Source organism: Geospiza fortis, unplaced genomic scaffold, assembly GCF_000277835.1.
Source record: "Geospiza fortis unplaced genomic scaffold, GeoFor_1.0 scaffold219, whole genome shotgun sequence".
Classification (NCBI taxonomy): domain Eukaryota; kingdom Metazoa; phylum Chordata; class Aves; order Passeriformes; family Thraupidae; genus Geospiza; species Geospiza fortis.
In genome coordinates this window covers 965,993-988,647 of record NW_005054376.1, presented here as the reverse complement: position 1 = coordinate 988,647, position 22,655 = coordinate 965,993, and the positions used below count along the sequence as shown (strand labels likewise).

The following is a 22,655-nucleotide window of genomic DNA, read 5'->3' as shown; positions in this document are numbered from 1 at the left end:
CAAGAGTCACTCAACATGATGTGCCACTTGCTTGCCTTGGCAGCAAAATGATGGAGGCTCCAGGATCCATCCTGCTGCCAGAGACCTTTCTTAATCAACACCTCTGGGCTCACCACAGTACATGTGAACTGTGAGTGCCTTTCCTCTCTAAATGTCATTTCATTTTTGTACCTTTCCTTGAGACTTGTCAGCCCATGGACTTTTTTTTTTTGGTAAGAATGGAATGCTGGCTCAGCATAAACCAGAAAGGGATTACATGGAACTGTGCTCAGGGCCCTGACAAAAAGAGACATAACACAGGAGGCTAGATCAGAACCAAGCCATTTGTTTTATTACATTGTGCCTTGAAGGCTCTTGGTCCTTCCTGCCCTGCCCATCCTCAGCCTTTCATTTAACAGCCTGAGCAGAAGCCCTACACAAGCAATCGAAAGCAAGTTACCAGACCCTGACCCCCATACTGCTGTGACCTGTGTCAAATTATAGCTGAAGTGATTTGCTAATCCAAACCCAGGCAATAATCTGATCTGTGGGGAGAAGCACTCTAACACTGCTGTGCTGAGTTGCCACAGTGGTACAAGCACTGTCAGCTTTTCCCAGCAGCTTTTTGACCTACTGAAGCCTGCACACATGTACTGAGCAACTGATGACAAAGGGAAAAATCTGACACATTCAGGCTGTTAAAAGGCATAAGACATATAATCTAAGTCCCAAGAAAATGCTCCAACTAAATGCAGTTTTTGAGCAAGAGTATATTTAGCCCAGCTAAAGGTTACTGCTATGCCGTGCGGACTTCATGTATTTGAAGAACATTTTAAAGAAGAGAAAGAAAAATATTTATGCTGGTGGATCATATTCAGATTATAAGAAAGAATTTGGGGGAGTGCCCAAAGGTTGAGGTCTCTCTCAATCACATAAAGGATGGACATTTGCCTGGACCTTCTGAACCACAGGATTCAATTTCTGTCATGAAAGGCTCTCAAAACACTTGCTCTGTCTTTGTTCAGTTCAGTCAGGCTGAAAAGTACTGCATGGCCTTGCATGCAGAAAATCTGACACTTTTAAAATATCCATTGAGATTTCTTAGAACATCCACACTGGAAGACAGGCTAAAAGTTTTCCCTCAAATATCATATGAATAAACCATGTGATTCATTAATTATGACTCTTTAGCAAGCAGACAGGAACAAAAGGTCTGCTAACTTGGTTTTACGGCATACCTGAAAAATAACACAGAACAGAAGAAAAAAATTGAGATCTTATGGTAGCAACGAAGAGTATTTCATAGTATTTTCATTTGAAGGGTCATTAACCCTTTAGAAAGCAATGCCAGTATGTACTAGAAGTATGTACAGCACAGAGCTCAAAAAAGCTCAATCTAAAATACCAGATAAAAGCTGGATATAGACTTGCTTTCAAACAAAAACCCAAGTTTGCCTCCATTCTTTTATATTCAGATACAGAATTGAAAAATGTAAACCAAGACTTAGGGAGAACTACCAAAACTGAAGATGAAACATCCAAGTCAAGTAGGTGCATGTACATATTAAAACAGAAAGGGGGAAAATGAAAAAAACTTTAAAAAGAATAAAAATAAAAGAGAAATAATAATTTAAAAGTCCCTAAGCAGTACTTTATATCAGAGAAAAAAATCTGTTTCTAAAACATTGGCCACAGCCTTTCTTTAGAAGAGAAAAAGAATGAAAACTAAGGCTACCCAACTGCACCAATTAAAAAAAAAAAAAATCACATTCAGCTTCCTAGAAACCATGTACTTTCCTCTGAGTTTATCCACAGTAACCTGTGCCTTTGCCATCTTCAGATTGCTTCACTACACCTGACTTACCTAAAACTGAACATGAAAACTACATGCAGCTTAGCGAAATCAGACACCCAGTCCTCTCTTTGACTCAGCCTCAGTGTCAGTCCATAGCCTTTCCCCAAAATCCCAATCTACTGCTAATATCAGTTGGAAGCTTGGATCCACAGTTTTAAAGCAAGCCAGAAATCTCATCTTAGCTCCATCAGATTGCAATCTATAAACAAAGCCACAAGCTCAGGAGCAAAGCCAATCAGAAAGACAGGGGCTGAAAAGGAGACTTGAGCATTTTTTATGCTCAACATAAAAAATGCTCAACATTTTTATGAAAAGAGCAACAAACATTCTGTAGGAGATCAAGGAAACTACAAGCAGACACAACTTTAGGAACAATGGCAAAAACATGTCTTTCTGTAAGATAACTAACTACAGGCTGAACGCACTAATGCCAGTTATCACCAAACAAACAAAAAAAACCCAATCAACCAAAAAAATTCTCCAAACCCCTACCCAAACCAAAAAAGCCAAAACTATCCCCCAAACTTATCTCAAACAGTATTTTGATGCTACCAAACAAGATGTGCAAGAATTGCCATGAATTAAAACAAATGGATGGATGCTGCTACTGGTGTGGAGGCTACTCAAATGTCATCTACCACTGTTGATTTCCCCTTTAATAATTACAGTTCTTAAAAAAACATAATCAAGCTGTACACAAAGAAACCAAACTAAATGGCAAAAGCAGCTGCAAAAAGTATTTTACTGCTTTAGCATTTCAGACTTCATCAAGCATCTATGTCAGCTCAACTCCCCCAAAGACCAGTTGACACTGCCTGACATAGATGCTTGATGGGTACAATTTCTGAGTTATTTCTATTTACAATCCAGTCATGCCTGATTGCTTTGTGAGTACAAAAAGCAAGACGAGGTTGCTAACTACAGAAACCACCACAGCAGAGGAGTTACAAAACAAATACAAGCTGAGCCTGCACTCTCCCCTCCAATGCCAGGAGAAAATAGCTGACAGTGAAGATGGCAAGGCACATCCACAAAGAATTTGCTAAAGGTTAACATTGCAACTCACATTGACATCAATGATTGTAGAGTGAAAACAATGGGGGAAATTGAGAATGTGTTATGATCCTTGAATGCTTTACATCAGACACATATTTATAATGAAATAGAATCACGGACACAATTCAAGGACATAACCAAACCACAGGCCTAAATCAATCCCTATTCTGGGTATATTTAAAAGTTAAATATATGCTTAAGCATTACTCAGAACAGGGATGATCTGGTTGAAAAAAAGGTTGTTATCAAAAGCTGGATTTTACTGCAGTATATCCGAGAATCATGATAGCTGTAAAGCTGTTGCATTAAAACCTAATCTTTTAACTACACAGAATTTTAATTATGTGATATTCATTAGGAATGCACATACATCACAGTAAATTATTATCATGTATATGTTATTTTACCTGGAACTTCACTTTTTGCCAAATGTGAGGCCCAATAAATTGTTTCAAGAAGCGTTCATCTTCACTCCAGAACAGTCGGATGTCAGGGATATCGTACAGGATCATGGCCAGCCTCTCCAAACCCAAGCCAAATGCCCAGCCAATTTTATCCTGAGCACCAGCTGCAACACACAAGATAAAAATTCAAGAGCTTAAGTTCACAACATGGAAAATTACTGATAAAATGTTCACCTATTTATTAAGAGGGAATAAAGAAAAAGGTGAAATGGCAAACCAGAAAATCTTACAAGTAAGTGCCAAATGAATGATCTAAAGGCTACAGGACAGATCCTACTTATATCAAAAACTGCAGTAAGACTGAGAACATCACTGAGTCCAGGAACCAAAAATGGCATTAAAACAACGCCACAGCCTTGACAATTTGTGTCCAAAGTTTCGGACAGGCTTGAGAAATGCTGCATAATGCTATACATCACTACCCTTCACTATGCTTAGAGCTGAGCATTTCCTCACTTGACTCCGCTGTTTCATAAGACACATAAACATGAATTCCCTGTTCAGAGTATTTTCCTTGGTCTGACAGACCAAGTCAAGCCTACAGAGCATTAACATCATTACCAACATTTCAAAATACCATAATTGCCTCTTTTGAGGCTTCTAGAAGAAACAGAGCAATGGGATGTGAGGCACCATTGCATTAGCATCACACCTCCAACCAGGGAAATCCTGAGCTGCTTTTCCTGGGAAAAGCCACTGCTCTCACATTAACAAGTCTCTTTTATGCAGCACTAAATATAAAAGGACAAGAATATTTAATAAAGAAAAGCTGTACAGATATTAATGATGCAACATTTCTGTCAGGAAAGTAAATATTCATACCTTCCTTCATTTATAGGGCAGGAGCACTGATTCATGCAAACAGGGATCTTTTCAACACAAAAAACTAAGTCTATATTTAGCCATCAGCCTACTGATTTTGAAATAAGCTGAGAGCCCAGAAGCCCTCACAAAGGCTCAGAGCTTTTAAAAACTTAAACAAATGCCTAAACAAACACACCTGCTGAATGGATGTATGCATGTGTGACAGACTTGACCTCACACCATCAGCACTTGCAGCGTGCTCCTGAGTCACACAACATCACTGCACATCTCACAGCTATGCACCAGGGCCACAGCAGCCCCTCCAATATCAATTTGAACTAATTTTTTGGAAGCTTTGAATTCAGCAGCTTTCCCATCTTCTGCAGGAAGGTGGAAACACAAGTCTTCTTTCTGACCCTTGTCTCTGCTATCCGAAAGAAAACAGCTCCCATTATTTGGGCACTGATGAGAGACATGCTGAGTTTCCTGCTGTGTTCAATGCTGAGACTAAACAGGCCTGAGTTCTGTTCAAATAGAGGGAGGCATATCAGGCTTGGGAAAAGACACACACTCACAACTTCAATTCCATTAATTCACCTGAACTTGCCTATTTTTCTGGAATAACAGGTCCTCAGCAGAGGCGGTGTCTCACAGGCTGCATCAGCAGTATCGCACTGCCACAGGAGTTGCATCAACTTGTAAGAGTACTTCATAGAGGAGTCAGGATATTCTGCCTGTCCCTTCTCGTGTGCTCAAAGGCAAGATTTTGCACTTTCTAACATTTGAAAGCAGACAGTTCATCAACTGAACTGTGGAAATCTTGGGAAACAGAGGACCGGGTGTGAACTCAAAAGGTACCTCATGGCTGGCAGAGATGCTGAAAACAGTGCTTAGACCAACCAGCAGACTATGAGCAGCTCTGACTCTGGAAACCTGCAATCCATGCTACATTACATGAAGAACTGCACAATTTGCTTCTGCTGACTTTTAGAGAAAAGAGTGACTACAAAGAACATATTGAAATTTGTATTTGGGAGGGATTCTGAGCTTTGACTTTAAGCATGGACCATAAACTGCTCCTCTTCCATGCTGAAAGTACTACTTCTCTCCATACACCAGTATATTAAAGTAGTCACATTTGTATGGCTGTGAAAAAGTGATTATAGTTCATTGCAATGGTGCTGCTTCTTCAAATTTCCAGCTTGCCTTTCCTAGATCAGCAATTCCTGCCTCAGTGGCAGAGCTCCTATTCATTCCAGAAGTACCAGATTTTCACATATATATGGGCATTTCTGCAGACCAACCCCCTCCTCCAGATGTAAAGTAAAGCACCAGGAGCAATATCCACGAGGGTTCTGAATGGTCACTGCTTACTCTCAACAGAGGAATTAAGCTTGAAACCTAAAGATGCCAGATTAAGCACTAGCATTACTAATTCACAGATGCTCAATAACGTATACATGATGGGGGTGATGATCCTCCAATACTAGTGATGATTCCTGGTAGATCAGACAGGAAAAAAAAAATGACAGAAGATAAGAACAGGTGTATATTCTGATTAGCAGAACCTTACATTTAGAACTTGGGCTTTTTTTATTATTTTGATATGAGAATGGTTTTCACTGGAACACTTCTTTCCTCAGTGACTTGCTATCAACTTGAATTCTGCAATGAATGTCTTGATTATGTATAAGCAACTTCTTTTCTATTCTGGTTTTCTTGCTTGGTTTGTTGGGTTTTTATTAGAAGGACTGGGACACACCACAGGTTTCTTACTCGTAGCAGACAAAGAAATTCTGCTATCTGTCTAGCAGCTCAGAGCATTGTCATCTGAGCTACGATTAAACACCTATTCACCAAACGAAACTTGTCTTTTGGATGATCCTCATACAATTATTAGCCTTCAAACTAAACTAAAAAAGCTTCTCAAATGTCCCCAGTGAAAGCTGTATCAGTGAAGAATTACCTCTACTCAGACAAAATAAAGAAAAAGGAAAATTCAGATTATTAAAATACCTCTTCAAATCAGCAGTAGCAAATCTCTGCACTCTGAATCTTCAGTTATTTTGTCTCTGATCTCTTCTCCAACTTTCTATTTGTAAAGCTCCAAGTCAATGAAGCGTTCACTTAAGTCATTTGAACAACTACCTTGGGGGACTCAACAAGATTAATGCATGCTTCTAAACATATTTCTGACTGGAAATTATCAGGTGACTTAGAAATTAAATGAGCCAGTAATCATCCTGTTGAGTGAGGGAGCAACCCATAGCTTTCCCAACGCAAATACACGTTTAAATGCACCAAATTTTGGCAAGTATTATGCAAAGAATTCAAGTGAATGTGAATCAACAAGACAGGAAGAGTGAACACAGAACAGTGTTAAATATGGTAAAATGCAAGTTGAGGTTCTGATGAGGGGACCTGGCCAAAGCAGCAGATTCCAGGGACCTGGTGGGGCAATCATAGCATCACTGCTTGAAATAACACAGCCCAACAGATAAAGCTTTCCTGACACATGAGCTTTCCCCAAATGGCCATCAAAGATTTTTATACTGCCAGGCTCCTGCTGCCTCACATGAAAAATCTGACTCCCCACCAGAAGAAAATTGCTGGAAGCTTTGCTTGTCAGGTAGCCAAAGATGGAGGAGGAAAGGATAAAACAGTTTGATTGGCTTCCCACATTGGGAGCTAGGACAGCCCAAATCTCATGTCAGAAGTTTGCACCATTGCAGCTCTGTCTTACAGAGAAGCTCAAGAATCCTTATCTTCCTTGATAAGTCTTATCTATTTATCCTGGACTTAAACTTTGAGCCCAGGTGAATCAGTTTACATATAATGTAGACCAAGCAAGTAATTCTCCAAAAAGCAATGTTAAACGAAAGTTAAATTTGCTCAGTCAGGATTGGAATCTTCCCAATTATTCACTAAGGCATAAATAATGACCTGCCAGAATTAATGGATTAGATTGCCCTGAATCCTCAGAAATCAACACAGACAGAAACACTCACCCTGTCAAGGAGTGTCATGCAAGACATTCTGCTCTGTACAACAATTTTAAGACATAATTTGCAACATAGTATTAGTAACAGGTTGACAAAACTTTTTTGGTTTACATTCCAGTCATACTTATTTTTGTGTCGATACCAGCTTTTTTTTAAGAATTTTTGCTACTTCTGTAAAATTGCCAATACAGAAATCTTTCTTTCAATAGACCCTAAATTGGGTCTTCAAATTGTCATACTCAGCAGTTACTGAGAAGTGAAAGAAATTAAATTTTGATTTTGGATTGAGGCAAAATCATGAATACACAACAGCCTGCATAGAAGGTGCTCTTCACAAAATGCACAAAAATTAATACACCCAAAGTATGAGTAGCTGAAATCTGGGATGAGTTCCAGAAGCAAAGACCTGAATTTGATCTCCTCCTTTCAGTCCAAACTATGACTGTTAATGGAGCCAGTTCTAGAACTGAAATGGTGGGAAGAGGGGTGAACAGATTCTCAAGGGCACATGGATTACACATCATGTTTTACAAAACAAATCAGCTTTGAACTGTATAGAAAGGAAGTTATAGACATAATGAACACGCAATTTGACACAAAATACCACAAATTCTGGAAACAAATGCCAAGGCCCAGATTTGAGTTTTGTGTGATTAATGGACAGCTTACAAATCAGGCTTTGAAAAACAGGTTCTGCAAAATAAATATTTACTTATTTCTAGAGTCTAGGAATGCATAGTCTACATAACTGGCACAGTAATGAGGCAAACATGTCTACTTGTGTTAAAAATAAGCCATTTTAAATTATTTCCCTATTATTTCCATAAGTTATTTCAGCTAAAACTGCCATATGTAGGGAGTAAAAAGCTTTACATGGAAAAAAAGTAATATTAAGGCATCTGTCTAATAGAGAAGAACTTCTGAAACTGCAAGGTCATGTGGCTGGAATCTTAAGCAAGTGAGGCCAAAAAGCTTACCCAAGTTTTCTCTGAACTTCTCTCCAGTGAAAGCAAAAATCAAGACCATCAGAGTGTTCTCTTGTAATTCAGTTAAACTGATGCATTCAGGCTCCTGTGTGCAACTCAGCTTAAATTACACCCTAAAATGAGGACGCGGCATTCAAACTATGCATGCTTAAAAAGCCACTCTTCAAAAACTCAAGAAAAGAAGTAAACATTCAATTATGCCCATTCTATGTAAAGAGAACTTATCTTTCTGAATCTCATCTGCGGAATAATTTTCTAACAATAATAGTCACTTTGAGACCACAGCTACGTCTCCTGGGTCAGACTGCTCTGTTCTGTTCTCTCCATTTGAACACTAAGCAAAAGAACTTTAAAGGTTTCAAATAAGATTTAATAAGTATGTTTATTTTTGTTCTATAACCAAAAGAGTCATGTATATACTAAAAGAACAGCTTGCTTAAAAAGTCTAGCCAGGGAAGCCATCCACCAGATTCTACTTTCTTCTAATACGTAACTAACATTCATTCTACCATTTTACCAATATTTCAACAGGTCAAGTAGCTGGGAAGAAAACATTTCTGATAGGAAGAAATTAATGACCAGAGCAGAAGAGGATAGGAAAACTAGATAAGCAAGAAGAGGAAAGAGTAAACCAAAGCAACAACAAGAAGAAGCTCTCCCTGGTTTTTTTTACTTTCAATTGATACTTTTAACTTCAATTTTTTTCATCTTTCTGCTTCTGAAGTTATGAATTCCTCAGTCCTCCTTCCTTGCTCCTTTCCATCTTCCTACTTTTTCCCAAGACCATCTCTCTGGTTCCTGTAAGCCCTCCTAAGCATTCCCAACATAATCAATGGCAAATCCACCATTAAACACAATCTTACTTATACCCTAGGATATTTTTTCAGAGTTCATAACCATACACTGCAATAGCATTCTACCTTTCAAATTATGTACAATAAAGTATCCACTTAACTCTCAAGAGCAATACAAGACATTAGTCATTAACTATATACTTTAATGGTACATGGTTTTCTTTTTCTCTGTATTTCAGCCTGCACAGCTGAACAAATGGCTTGCTTAGTTTTTGAGGTTTTTTCCCTTGCCCTTGTCTCAAGGCTGAACATTTTCAATGGATGACAGTGCAATTTGCTGTCCTAATTTATGTCACAGAGCAAAAAATTAATTGACTCATTCGCTCTTTTCCCCCTGGCTCTGCCTGCAGGCTACAGTATTGCTCTTTTTGTTCCTTGTATGTAAAAGCAAACTCCAATTCCTTTCTTTATGATTTGTTCATTCAGGAAAAGCTGGATTTTGAGGGTTTGGGCCTTTTAATATCTTCTAATATTGTTAAATCTCCCTAGACACTGGGGCCATGGAGATTTGAAAAAATAAATGCTATAAAGAAATACATGTGGGGCTCCCACATGAGAGAAAGACTAAGTCTACAATACAGTTCAGAAATTCAATTATGAATTTCATTTTTTCAGGGTGTAAGTACAGATGGACAAATTCCCTTCACAGATATTCCTTGCTCCAGATGCAATTTTCTCGGTAAAATTTCACCGAAGTTGACTTCTTAGTATCTTACAAAATGGCCTTTTCTTGCAGAACAACAGACAGAGCAAGGAACAAGAACACGAAGATCATCACAATGTGTGACAGTCTTCACAAGATTAAGACCTCCTCAAAAGATCCAGAGGTAGCAGTTTATCTATCATAGCACAGGACACTGTTCAGCATGTTCAATATTCCTGTTCAAGAATCAGAACAGCCAGAACACCTGCATATATATAAAAAGGTTAAAAAATATGTTCAGCTGACAGCAGTACACTCTTGTGATTACTCCAAAAGCTTGACATTGCACAATAAATTCAACTTCCACAGGCAGGGACTGATACCACATTTTGTTTTTCTACAGCATGTACCATAAAGAAGCCTTGAGTTTATGACTGGGGCTCCTTCGCTTTACAATATATAAAAATAATAGACAGATAAGGTTTACGATTTAGCTCCTCTGCCACAAACTCATTCTTGGGAAGAAAGTAATGAAAAGCCTTATGATCACTTAGGTATCACTTTTCTTATAACTGGAGTTGGGATAATAGTCCTTCCTTTCCAGAATGATTTAGGTAAGACACACAATAAATGTAAAATATTGAATTTCAAAATCTTTCTGTCAATAGCTCTTCAGTATTCTGATGGTAAAGCTAAGAGAAGATTTCATACTGAAGTACAGCATTTATAGTCCAACTTCAATGAACTCCAATGAATTCCACTACATGTGTTTTGTATCAGCTCTGACAAGGTTCTGGGTACACACAAGTTATTTATTTTTAAGAAAGCACAACATAAAAGGTCTGGGTGTATTGTCACATAGCACAGGATCAAAAAATTTTGTTCAGCAGCACTACTTCCAGGTTTCCTTTCTTCTTACTAGAGAACTACTCCATCAGCTCTATGCAAAAACAGCTTGAAGGACATTTCTTACTTTTGCTCACAAAGGGCCCTTCAAAGAGTAGCTTTCCAACCCATGCCTACTCATCGATGCTCCATCTTAAAAAATTTGACCATTGCATGCTGCTGGACAAAATATTTTCTGTCAATAGCTCTCATGCTATTAAAGACATGGATGTGATTTAAACATGTAATTACAGACATTAGCAAATGGGATTTGAAGACAATGTCACAAAAGACCGTCCTGCATTTCTTTCTATATTGCTCCTCAGTTCAGTGTTTCCAGCTGGCATTTGTCAAACCTGAACACCTGCAAATACCTTTATCTGCACCTGTAACACAGCTATGGATGCTTAACTAGTCTTCTGGTACATTTTGTACACAGGTATGTAAAAAGGGAAGGTATATAGCTGTAGCACAGACACCTCAGCAGACTCAATTCTGTGCCCCAGGAAAAGACATAGCAAGTCATGACCTGGTCTTCCTCCCGGGCCTAAAATCTCCTGTTTCCTCTCTCATCTTCATGTTCCCAGGAGCACTCAAATGGAGCAAAACCTGAACTTACACATTAGGTTCTTCAGCGTGTAGTGCCCTGTTTGACTTCTGTGAGGCAACAATCCTTTGAAATGCATCAACAGGTAAAGGACTTGAGCTGTGCCTAATCCTGTACCTGCTCAGTGGCCCTGTCATGTCCAGAGCTCTTCTGGGGCAGAAACTGAAGGGTTTCACTCAGGGCAAAAGAGTTCTCACTCCTACCCAGTTCATGTTTTGGTCATTTACAATTTGATGGCTATTAATATATTCTCTTGGGATCTGGGGAGGCTTCCAAGCAGATGCAGAGGTATCTGCAAGAAGATACTGAGAAGCAACACAATTCTGGGCAACACTGGTGGCTACTTAACCACTACACATTTCAAAGCATCTGATCTAAACCAGATCCTTCAGTTCTACTCTATCTGTGATAAGAAATGCAGAAATAAACAATTAACTTTTAGACATGTAAATCAGGTAAGATGAATTTGACCCTGTGCATTCATTTCAGCTTCAAGTTTTACTATGAAACTAGCATCACTGTATAATTACAAGGAAAAGAACAAAAATCTTTCATCTCAGAGCAATCACCTCATGTTAATATCTCTTTTAGATTTCTCTCTCAAATTTCTTTTAATTAGTTTCCTCATTTCTAGCAATTTCTTTCATCATTTCGGTACTCATATGATACAAATGCAATGGAAATTATGTTTTAAGTACTCCCCTGTCCTTATTTCCCTCTTCCTGAACTGCACAAAGTATCTATAGCTGCTTAAAAAAATAATTATAACATATGTAATTTATTTCAAGTCATCTTATTCATCAGTAATACTACAGAATTACAGCCAGACCTCCGAGCTTTTCTTGCTTATGAGTAGAACATTTAAGTTAGTGATTATCTTTAAAATTAAGCTACCATCTCCATATGAAATAGGTGAAAAAAAACATTTAAGATGAAGTAATTGTTCCTTAAAGTTCAAAGTAACTCTTCTTCATATACTTAGATTTGTACAAAATTCATGAGTTCTGGCAGCAGTACTTTTTTTCTGTGAAATACAATGATTTTGTTAAAAGATGACATAAATTGTATTAAAATTTGGCATAAAGTGGTTGAAGGAACTTGACACAATACAATATTACCAGCAATTGGAGATGAAAGAAATGTAACATTGTAAAGTCCCACCTAAAATATATAAGAAAAGCTTAGGAAAAGACAGAAGAAAAAGTTTTGCTTGAAGTCTTTGAAATAATTTGTGGAAGCACATTAGCTGTTCTTTGCAGAGGTTTCTTACTTACTCTTGCCATGCAGTTGACAAGGCACGTAAAAGATGATGGGAACAGATACACAAGTGAGGGATGGGTTGCAGGATGACCCTGCAACTACCCTCTGCCTAGGTATACATACATATACATCTAGGTATATGTACTCTATAGAACAGTTTACACCATTGCACAGTGGCCAACAGCACTAAACAGACCAGGTTTATTTACCTGTGAATGAGGAAGGATTTTCCTTAGAAAAGATTCGAAGAAGACAAAGACTGCCACATAAAGCACTCAGTCTTTCACAGCTACTTGAAAAAAAGCCCCATGTTTCTCCCACTATGTTCATATAAATTCTCAATTTTGTCTAATATTTTGTATATGTAATAGAGGTATGTACACATGGAATTACTCTACAATACTTGTAATTATATTACACTGATGACTCATAAGAATCTGATGATATACAACAGAATACTTCCATTCTTCAGTTTTCAATTTAAAATATCCAAAAAACAGCCCACAAAAGTGAGCCTTAATACAACACTTGGTGTTTCAATGAAACATTCAGATATTCTGAAAAAGTAGAATTAAGGTTGCCTGAGGAACACTAAAATGCTCTCATCTTAACAATACATTAAGAAGCTGCCTGCAGTGAGACAAACAAGTATCAATCTTTCCACGAGAGTTTGCTCTGTTCAGCACAGAGAAGAGACAATGGTTAATGGTCCCTGCTCACATTCCTTGCGTTGCTGAACATGTTCCCCAAGTGCTTTGTGCACTGAGCAATACTCAAGTCGAGCTCTGAAGACACATTCTTTCTTTTATGAGCTTCCCAATGAAGCATTTGGTTCCACAATATTTAAATGTTTGCAAAATACTAGACTTCTTTTTTTTCCTTCTTCTGCATGTCTTTGTAATTTGGGGAAGTATTAGTGTCCTCTGTATTGAAGCTGAGACTTGGGCACTTGAAGATCAAAAGCATCCAATAATTTTGCTCCCAATCTGACATACTTGGGGTCTGGTGTTTCTGAGCACCAAGGACATCATGGTGTTTAATGTGTTCAAAGTACAGCTCCCTATTACTACAGCTGCTGCTGTGAGCACTTGACACTTCTGAAAATCAGACCCCCTGGTCAAGTCAGGCACTGGGACAACAAAAAGCACACAGTAAGTGGCCACATGCGAAAAATTTAAGTTCAAAGATGTTGCTACACTCAACTAGGAACTTTTTTCCTCAGGAAGGAAGAGAAGGCAGAGCAGCATTCAAGGGCACAGACTGCTCTTTCCCGCTGTCATTAAAGGCACCCATTTCATGCTTTCCAACTGCTGCCTTAGTGAGGCAGACACTCGTTAGAGCAGTATCCTCCACCAAAGCAGTTTAAATTCTTCCACAGAGGAATGATTATCCTGGAAACTGAATCAGATAATGGTCCTTCATAGGAGAAGAAGCAAACTCAGCAATGTTCTTTGCTTTCTAAACACTCCTAACCTCCCTTTGCCCTGCTTTGCTCAGGATGCTGTAAGGATGATGAATGTTTCTCTGTCTCATTGGGACACAGCACCAAAGTTCCAAGGGAGCAAGTCTCCTGTGTCCTGGGAGTGTGCCAATGGATGCCTACAGCCCTGGACTGAACTACAGAGAGCCTGACTCAGCCCTGTGAACATTTGATGAGTTCAGCCGACAGCAAGTCATGGACCAGAGAGCCCACACTGCAAGTCTGCAGAGGAAACCAGAGCTAAACAAACTCCTGGGGATGAAAATGTCTGAACTCTCCACCCCAGCAGAGCTCTGCTTTACCCTGAGGCCCAGACTCTCAGAAAGACAGTAGTATTTACTGAACACAGGCACACACCTCTGCTATGCCTTTCTGCCCCCCGTCCCCCCCCGCCAAAACAACAGACTCCTTCAATGAGCACACAAACCTGCAAATAAGGCAAGCTAAAGACAGACTTGACTAGAAGTTGACTCAAAACTGCAGCAGTATATAATCAGAAGCCCACTGAAGTGAACAGGAAAAAAAAATGTGCAGACTGTCGTCATCTTATTGCAAAAGTCCCATATCTTCTGGGTGATTTCTCATGGGCAGCTCCACACAGCACCAACTCCTCCTCCTTCACAGCACAGCCAATGAACTCCAGCTCTCTCCTCACCCAGCTAACCCACTCTTTTGTAGCACTCTTCTTCTTATTGGACACAGCTGTGGCCTGTTAAGGGCAGGCCTGTTCCTAATCTTCGGTGATCAGCACAGCTGCAACTCCTCAGGTATGAGACTACCTTCTGCACTATCTTTATTTTCTTACATTCTATCCCTCCACAGCAGACCTCAGCACAGTTCCTTCCTCACCAAACATCACCTCATTCCATGCCCAGAGCAGGGGCACAGAGGACAGACCACAGTCTCTATCCCAGAGTCTTGGCAGAGATGTGCCCAAGTGTGTTCTCTGTCTGTGTCACTGTCACAGCAACTCAACGGGAAAGATCCGACCTCCACTCAGGGAGTTTTGGGTCTTCCTTGTGCATGGTGTGAATGGAAATATTCTGATAAGCATACAACATAAATGAAAGGATGCTGCTTTGATTAGATGGTATTTTAATTCACTGCTAAAATATTTAAATGAATTATCAGAGAAGGCTATTTATCTGCTTCTCTTTCTGGGATATAAGAAGAATAATTTCTCTTGCTCATTTGAAGAACTGCAATTTAAGACCCCTTATTAAAGAGATTCCTTTCTCTAAAAAAGTCACTAGCTCTCTAGATAATATTCCTTTTTTGCAGTTGGTAATTAATCTCTTGTTAGGCACTGAAGTTAATTTTGTAAAGGTAGTGCACCACTGACACCTAAAGAAATGAATGATAAAGGAAATGTTAGACCCCCTAAATCTCTAACTTCTATGTAATGACAATTAATGAAATAGTATTTTCTACTGGAATCTTTTTTTAAGCACTAGACAAAGAGGATGCTGTGTTTTTAAGATTAACTTGCCTTACCAAATTGTGTATTTTATAGCTATCAGAAATATAATTAAAAGAATAATATTTCCACAAAATAAACATACAGTTAGTATTTAATTATATCCTTTTTTCTTTACAGTTTGAAAATTGACAGCAATTGCTATAGAAACTCATAACCAGCCTGGTAATTTTTGCCCTGCACTCATGTAGAGAAGTCCATCTTGAATATCAGTCCCACTTGTCAATAGAGGAGAATCTGAAATAAATTAACATTTAGTTTTACAGGACAGATACTAATTGGGTTGCTATTCTGTCACTGTGTAAATTTTCAGTGACCTTTCCAAAAAAGAAAGAACAAGTCAATAGAAACTGTTTCTTCTTGACTTTCTCCACCCCCATTTTAATTTTTTTTTTAACAGCCATCTGGAGTTTCTTAATCCCTTTACAGAAACACACAGTTTCTTTTTTTTTTTTTTTTTTTTTTTTAAGGTAGGAAGAATATGCTAGGCAGTTTGGTTCTTTTTTTTTTATTTATTTTGCATTTTACTTTAATGGAGGTTTTCCAAGCTTTTTATCACAACTACCATATTCACAGCAAATAACATCAAGTTTTCCAGCACAAAGCAGCCTTAGATCTTGCTTCCCTTCTCACTCTCTCCCATGCTCAGAAAATGGAAAAAGAAAAAGCAACAAACCAAAAACACAGAGGGGTCACCTTTTAACAGCTGATATACATTTGTACATCTTGTAAAGAAATAGCTGAACACATAATAAGTTTATCTACATATACCCACTGAAACTCACTGAATAACAGCATTTCTAAATGTAAGTTATATCAGCATAGCTGCAGGTAAAGACTGAATCAGCTCAAATCCCATTACTCACTCTGTGCCACCACAGGCTCTGAACCCTCCCCTCTGCTGGGCAAGGGATCTTGCTAATATTAAAGGCAATGGAAACCCACAGCTGCTTCAAAAAGTGGCATGACCAGCTCTAGTAATCCTCTGCCTCTCTCCTGAAAGCAAAACTGGATGCATATGCACGCAGCATGGGAAGCAAACAGGAGGAATTAAAAGTCTGAGTGCAGTTCCAGAGCCGTGACCTCACCAGGATTACAGACACGATTGGACAGCTCACTTCACTGCAGTGATAGATGGGTACAGGCTCTGCTGGGAGCAATTTAAAACATGACTGAACAAAGCCCAGGGCAAACTGTTCTGTCTGGACTTGTGCTGAGCAGGGGGTTGGACCACAGAGCTCAGGAGGTCCCTTCAGACACACATGATTTTCTGAGGATGGTTTTGTGTGTGTGCTCATAATTCTTTATAGGAAAATTATGCTCAGTCTTAGGAGGAATTTTCAGGCAGGAGAAAGCTCAAAATACTAACCTCAACAGAAAATACACAGAAATTAGACACGATTCCAGTGGGCTTCAAAATGAAAGGAGACTGCAAGACTGCATCATAGCATTGCAAAAAAAAAAAAAAAAAAAAGGCTAAACATGGCACTGATTTTCTTTCTCAATAGATTACATTTTAAACTAATATGCCCTGAGGTCATTTACATGCAAACTCGCTGTCATTTTTTTCTGCAGAGTGGTGAATGGTTAAGCACATCATTTGGGTTTTTTACATGGCAACATCCTTCAAGCAGCACCTTTGGCTTACCTTCCCCATGAAATCACAATCAGAAGACCTTCTATAAATGTCACTTGTTATTTATGGAGCACTTCATCATTTCAAGGCAAAGTGGACAAACATGTTAATATTTAACACAGCTCTTGGGATTATGGCACCATTTCACAGATGAGAGAGAAAAGGGCTGCAAAATCTCCTTTAAGAAAACTCGATTTTGGGTGCCCATTCCTGAGCTTCTGCGGATTGGGAGACCTAACAAGTTCCTGCCATACAGGTTATGCAAACTGTCTAATAATTTATGATATACAGGAAGGATTCTTAGTCCTAGAGCCAGAACCCACTACTTAATAGTTTTTTTTTCTTTAAATGAAAACAAAATTTCACACATGGACTCACACGCTCCTTTATTGTAGAATATTTTAGTCAACAAGATTTTAAGGGTTCCCACAAGTTTCTAAAGATACCATATGTCCAATCACACAAGACACTGAATTCTGCAAAGGATCAGCTAATATGGTAAACTGCTGAGCTTCACATCCTGTAAAATCTATGCAGTTCTTGAAAACAATGCTAAACAGTATTTTTTTTGCCTTCTTTCCTTAGATCCTTAGAAATAATTATTTAGATTTTATTTTAATATTTTGAAAAGCGGAAACCTGTGCCAAGAATACAACACTTCCTACCATAATCACAATATAAATTACCCAAATCAAATAGATTGTGATGAAAACACACAAAAATTTAATTGAAATTAAATATATGTAATAACAGGAATTACCAAGTCAACACACTGGTAAGTAAAACCATCTAGACCAAAGGGGATTACATGCTGCAACTCCTCCATTAATAGTAAGGGTGGAAAATTGATAATGCAAAGCAGAAAACTCTCCTGGAAGACAACCTCACCATCTGGCTTATCTCAAACCCAAAGGGAATTAAACAATAAAAGATAATAATTTTGCAGCAGTGATGGAGCAGTGCAGCATGGGGGGACAAGAACCAGGCACAGCTGAGAGACTAATGTTTATGAAGCATTTTTGTAACACAGTTCTTTATGTCTTCTAGCAAACATCAAGCCTTAGGGAAGTGCTACAATTAACCTTGTCTTCTAAATGATGAAATTTGAAGTATACTAGTCATGTGCTCAAAGGAACCAAGTGATCAATTAACTAAGAGAACAATACAGTTCAGAATTATTCATTTCTAGAATTGATGTCAGAATCACAAAAATGCACTTCAACAGAAGTTTCTGTATTCTGCTTCAACTTTGTGAAGCTTTTGAACTTCCAAATGTATTAAATTCCACAAGGTGATGCTGCGTTAACAGAATCTTAATTATACAGTTTAAATTAGTTCATCTAATCAATAACCTACTAATACTCTTTTTGAGGAATTTGCTATGACAAACTGAAGACAAGCAAGAACCTAGGATTTGCATTTAGAATTCTTAAACAGTCCATTTTATCAGAAGAGACTATAAACTTCCTTACTAATCTCGAGATTGGACATATATTGAAAAGCTACACTTAATAAAATTTATGATTGCAAGTGTGTTAGTGTACTGTCTGTGTGGGACAATAAGCATCATCAGGTTTTGGTTTATCAGCAAACTGGGAAGCATTCCTGGCTAGAAAGAAAGACAGAATATTTGATTACCATATTTCTCTACTGTAGGTTTTCCCCTTGTTTTTCTCTCATACAAATGTTACTGGCCATGAGATAGACCAGTGAGATCAAGCACTCCTCAGCTGGAGCACAGAACTTGATAACCTTCCTCATCTCTTTTTCATTAACATACTTTTAAAATATGCATACCTCTAAGAATGCAAACCACAAAATCCTATAAAATTCTTACAGTTGCACAGGTATGATTTAAGATTAAATTATTATAAACACAACAGAATGATCACAATTTCATTTTACTTGTCAGTGTCTAAGATGTATTGCACACGAGTTGGAGATAATTGTAAGAGGCTTTTAACTTCTGAGCAGTTTCCATCATGACTGCCTGCTTTCCTGAACAATATAAAATGTCATCAGCCTTTAGAATACAACCAGATTAATCAAAGTGTCCTTGGATAATTATCACATGAAGTTAGCATCGATGTTCCCATAAGCTTTCTTTCTACTAAATATACATAATTCCCCCAAGCTGGGTAAGATGGGATAGGCTCTAAGACGTAACAATCCTTAGATGAATATAAATCCTTCCTACTTTTTGTTGTCACAATAGAAATATAAGCTCTTCTGCCAAACTCCAAGAAAGAATCACCACATGCAGCAGATTTTGTTACATATTCATTTTGACTTCTCAAAAATCAAACCAAATAAATAGAGCTTACCTATGCAGAAATGCATTCAGATATTAAAACTAGTATGTGTTTTTCATAGGTAAAAAAAAAAAAAGCTATAGTAATGTATAAATCCTCATTTTGGATTTAAAAGAAATCCTGTATATATCTACGCAACCTAGAATCAAAATTGTTATGCTTATGGATTCATGTAAAGAAGCTCTACTCTGAAACAAGCTTGCAGTTTATGTGCAATTGGTCAGAACTGGAACAAGCATGAAGGGCAGAACAACAGACCCGCAAGCACAAGAGCACAAGATGGAAAGCAGAAGAAGAGGGAAAAAGGAGAAAAAGCCAACAACCCGCATTTGCACAGACCGGACTGCATAACAAGCTCAGCTGGTGTGAATTAGTATAAAAGCTCCTCCAACATCAGTGAAAGCTGTGCCAATTCACACCAGATGAGATCTAAGCTGTCACTAGCCAAATGGCAAAGAAAGAAAAAAATCAGCTCAGTTCTTATTTATTTCAAAATATACCACTGGCTTCACTGCTACTGTTCCTAGTTTCCTGAAGCATAAGTAGGACAAGAATCAGAAATATTGTATTTCCACAGGTCTGCATATAAACAACTACTGACTGCATAACTGGTTAAGCTACCCAACATCACCCTGTAACAACACTTCAGATGAAATTCACCTTATTTCAGATTCACAAAACACACCAGAAAGACAGGACAGAAAAAGAGCTGCAATTTTCATTAGAAGCCCTATGAATGACTTTGAAAAATTTCATTCTTAAAGAAATAAAAAAAAAAAAAATTTCAAAACACATAGAGGAAACCAAGAAGAGCAAAACCAGGCCAGCATCAATGCCTTGCCAAATATGAGGAGATGAAAGAAAGTTTGGACCAATATCTGCACTTTGCTCCTCTCCAGCTACCCGACAGAGTCCAGCCATGATGCAGTTCCGCACAGCTGACATTAACCTAATCACAGCACAGAAAGGAAGCTGAGCTCAGTAAAATCACTGGTCCCATTGTTCATGCTTTGTTTTAGCTTTAGTCAAAATTGACAGTACATTCAGACAACCCTCTCAGATAAACAAAATTGCCTTTTCCTCTCCCTGCCATGCTGATAGAGATGGCAAGTTTGTCTCTGGTGCACACAGGCTAAAGCTACTCAGGCCACCTCCTGAACAAGCTAATTCTGCTTCCTAGTCAGGTCAACCAGAAGTTCCAGAAAGAATAATTTATGCCACTTCTTTCTTGCTCAGGTAAATTAGCCAGCTCTGCTGCAGCTAGTCTGTGGCCAATATATACTGAAGATTTACTCATCTGCCAAGACTGCAGAACACACCTGCCTCTTCCAGTGACCCAAAACCTGGTGTGCCATTCCCCAGTCTTCTGCTCCTACCACTAATCTCAAGATAAACTAATCACTACATCAGCTTTAGTGAACCAGCTTAAACTGGCAAACCTGCCAGCTATTATCACAGAATCACAATTGTGTACTGATCCTCTGAGATTTTTGACCTCAAAATTCACAGTCACACAGATATGCTATGATAGGAAAGCTGCAGTGTCTGCCTTTATCAATCTTTCCTCCCTTTGAATCCATATTGTTAAAGTAAGAAAGGAATGTGAATTTGCACAACTGCACTTCAAACAATGCACATAAATAGTTATGAAGATGTACTGTTGTTTGCCCCTAAATTGCTCTGCATTTTATCATCATGAAGACCACTGGAAAAACCAAAAGACTACCAGAGTGAAATGTCAACAAAAACCTACATGCAAAAACTATGTCCCACTCCTCACAGCCCCCACTGAAAAGAACAAGTGTTTTCACCTGCATTGTAAAGTTACTCTGGTTTGTCCACATGTGACAAAAAGGAAAACAGTAGTGGGAGGTGATTAGAGGAAAGAAGTATTGCGTTGCAAGAAGACTTTTGATAATATTAATAGTATCAAATTTGATTCTCTTTGACTGAGCCAAGAAACATACACTTGGGTCCTCAATACCACTATGGGGCTCTTCTAAGTATTTGCCATGGTTGATACACTTGCTTTTTAACACCTCTATAAATTAGATTCAATAATAAAAAGTAAGACTAGTGTAAATCTTCAATGAAGATTTAAAAGGATCCCAAAAGCTTAAACTGATCTCTTAAGGTAGCATAAGTGTACGTTTCACTGGTGAAATAAAGGCACAAGGCCATCACTCACGTTGTTAAATGGTGCTTGTCAAAAAAAAGCCAGGTCTGATTATTTCAACAATAGCAGCCAAATCCATCTGGTGCTCAGTGACCATCCAGAAATCACTTACAAGCTTCAAAGGACTGAGTTACTATTGCACATCCTCCAGATATATACACAAAATCATTACTAATCAATTTTTATTTTGCAACAAGTTTTCTTTGGCCTTCTAACCTTAAAGCTCAGCTGAGTGACAACAAGGATTTGTGGATGAATTCAGAGCAAAATGATGCTAAGGTATACTTCTGAAGCAAACAGTAAACACTCTGCACCCACCGGTACCTTAGTTTTAATTTTGTGAGATTTGATTTTACTGTTTGATAAAGTGTCTTCCACCAGGTGTGCTTTTGGGGGAGCACAGACAGAATAAAAAGCAGCGGCACATCATAAAACCTCTGGTTTCATAAGCCTGATGGTCTCAAAATTCAGCAAATGTTTACTTCTGGACATAAGCTCAGCTTCAAGTCTGCAACTAGAAGTGCCCAGCAACTGGGCATCACTGAAACTAATGGTGGTCTGAGAATGGTGTAACTACAGAGACCTTGCAGAAGTAGGACCATGATGATTTCTAATTATCACACTCAACAGCAGAGCTGATCACGGTGGAACATACAAATATCAAGCATCAAAGAAAAGAATTCTCTGAAAAACCTCTTGAGACAATCTATGGTCCTGGTTCAAGCTTGGCTACCTAGAGCTGCCTGCCCAGAACTGGGTCCAATTGGTTCTGAGTATATTCATTATGGATATCTTTATGAAAGACCTCAACAGCAGTCAAAAGCAAAGTATTACTCTACACTTCTCTTCCATACCTTCACAAAGAAGAGACAAAAATATTTTTAATCTATCTGTCCTAACCAAATAGACACAAACTAAAGTTTCAAAAGAATAAACAACATCTGTTTTGGATGGGGTAGATGGAGAAAAAAAATCAAGAGAAACCTGCAGATAACCTAAGTCCACAGATTTATAAGAGACCATGATAAATGTCTGTTGATTATTTGCTTAATACATTTGGAATGTATTTCCTCATTTATGCAAGAGGATGGTATTGGGTTTTTCCACACAAAGAAAGATCTTCCACTGGGACTCATAAAGGCAGTGATATTTTAGGAAGCTACTATTACACTAAGAATA

At 38.3% G+C, this 22,655-nt stretch overlaps 1 protein-coding gene across 3 annotated transcripts in view; it reads right to left on the bottom strand.

Moving 5' to 3' along the window:
* FARS2 (phenylalanyl-tRNA synthetase 2, mitochondrial) overlaps positions 1-22,655 on the bottom strand; it is a 230,300-nt gene that overhangs the window by 90,975 nt on the left and 116,670 nt on the right. For all 3 annotated transcript variants that reach the window (XM_031060234.1, XM_005424907.2, XM_031060235.1), the window contains one exon: positions 3,298-3,458. In XM_031060234.1, coding sequence (XP_030916094.1) covers positions 3,298-3,458 — 161 coding nt within the window. The remainder of the gene's footprint in view (positions 1-3,297; positions 3,459-22,655) is intronic.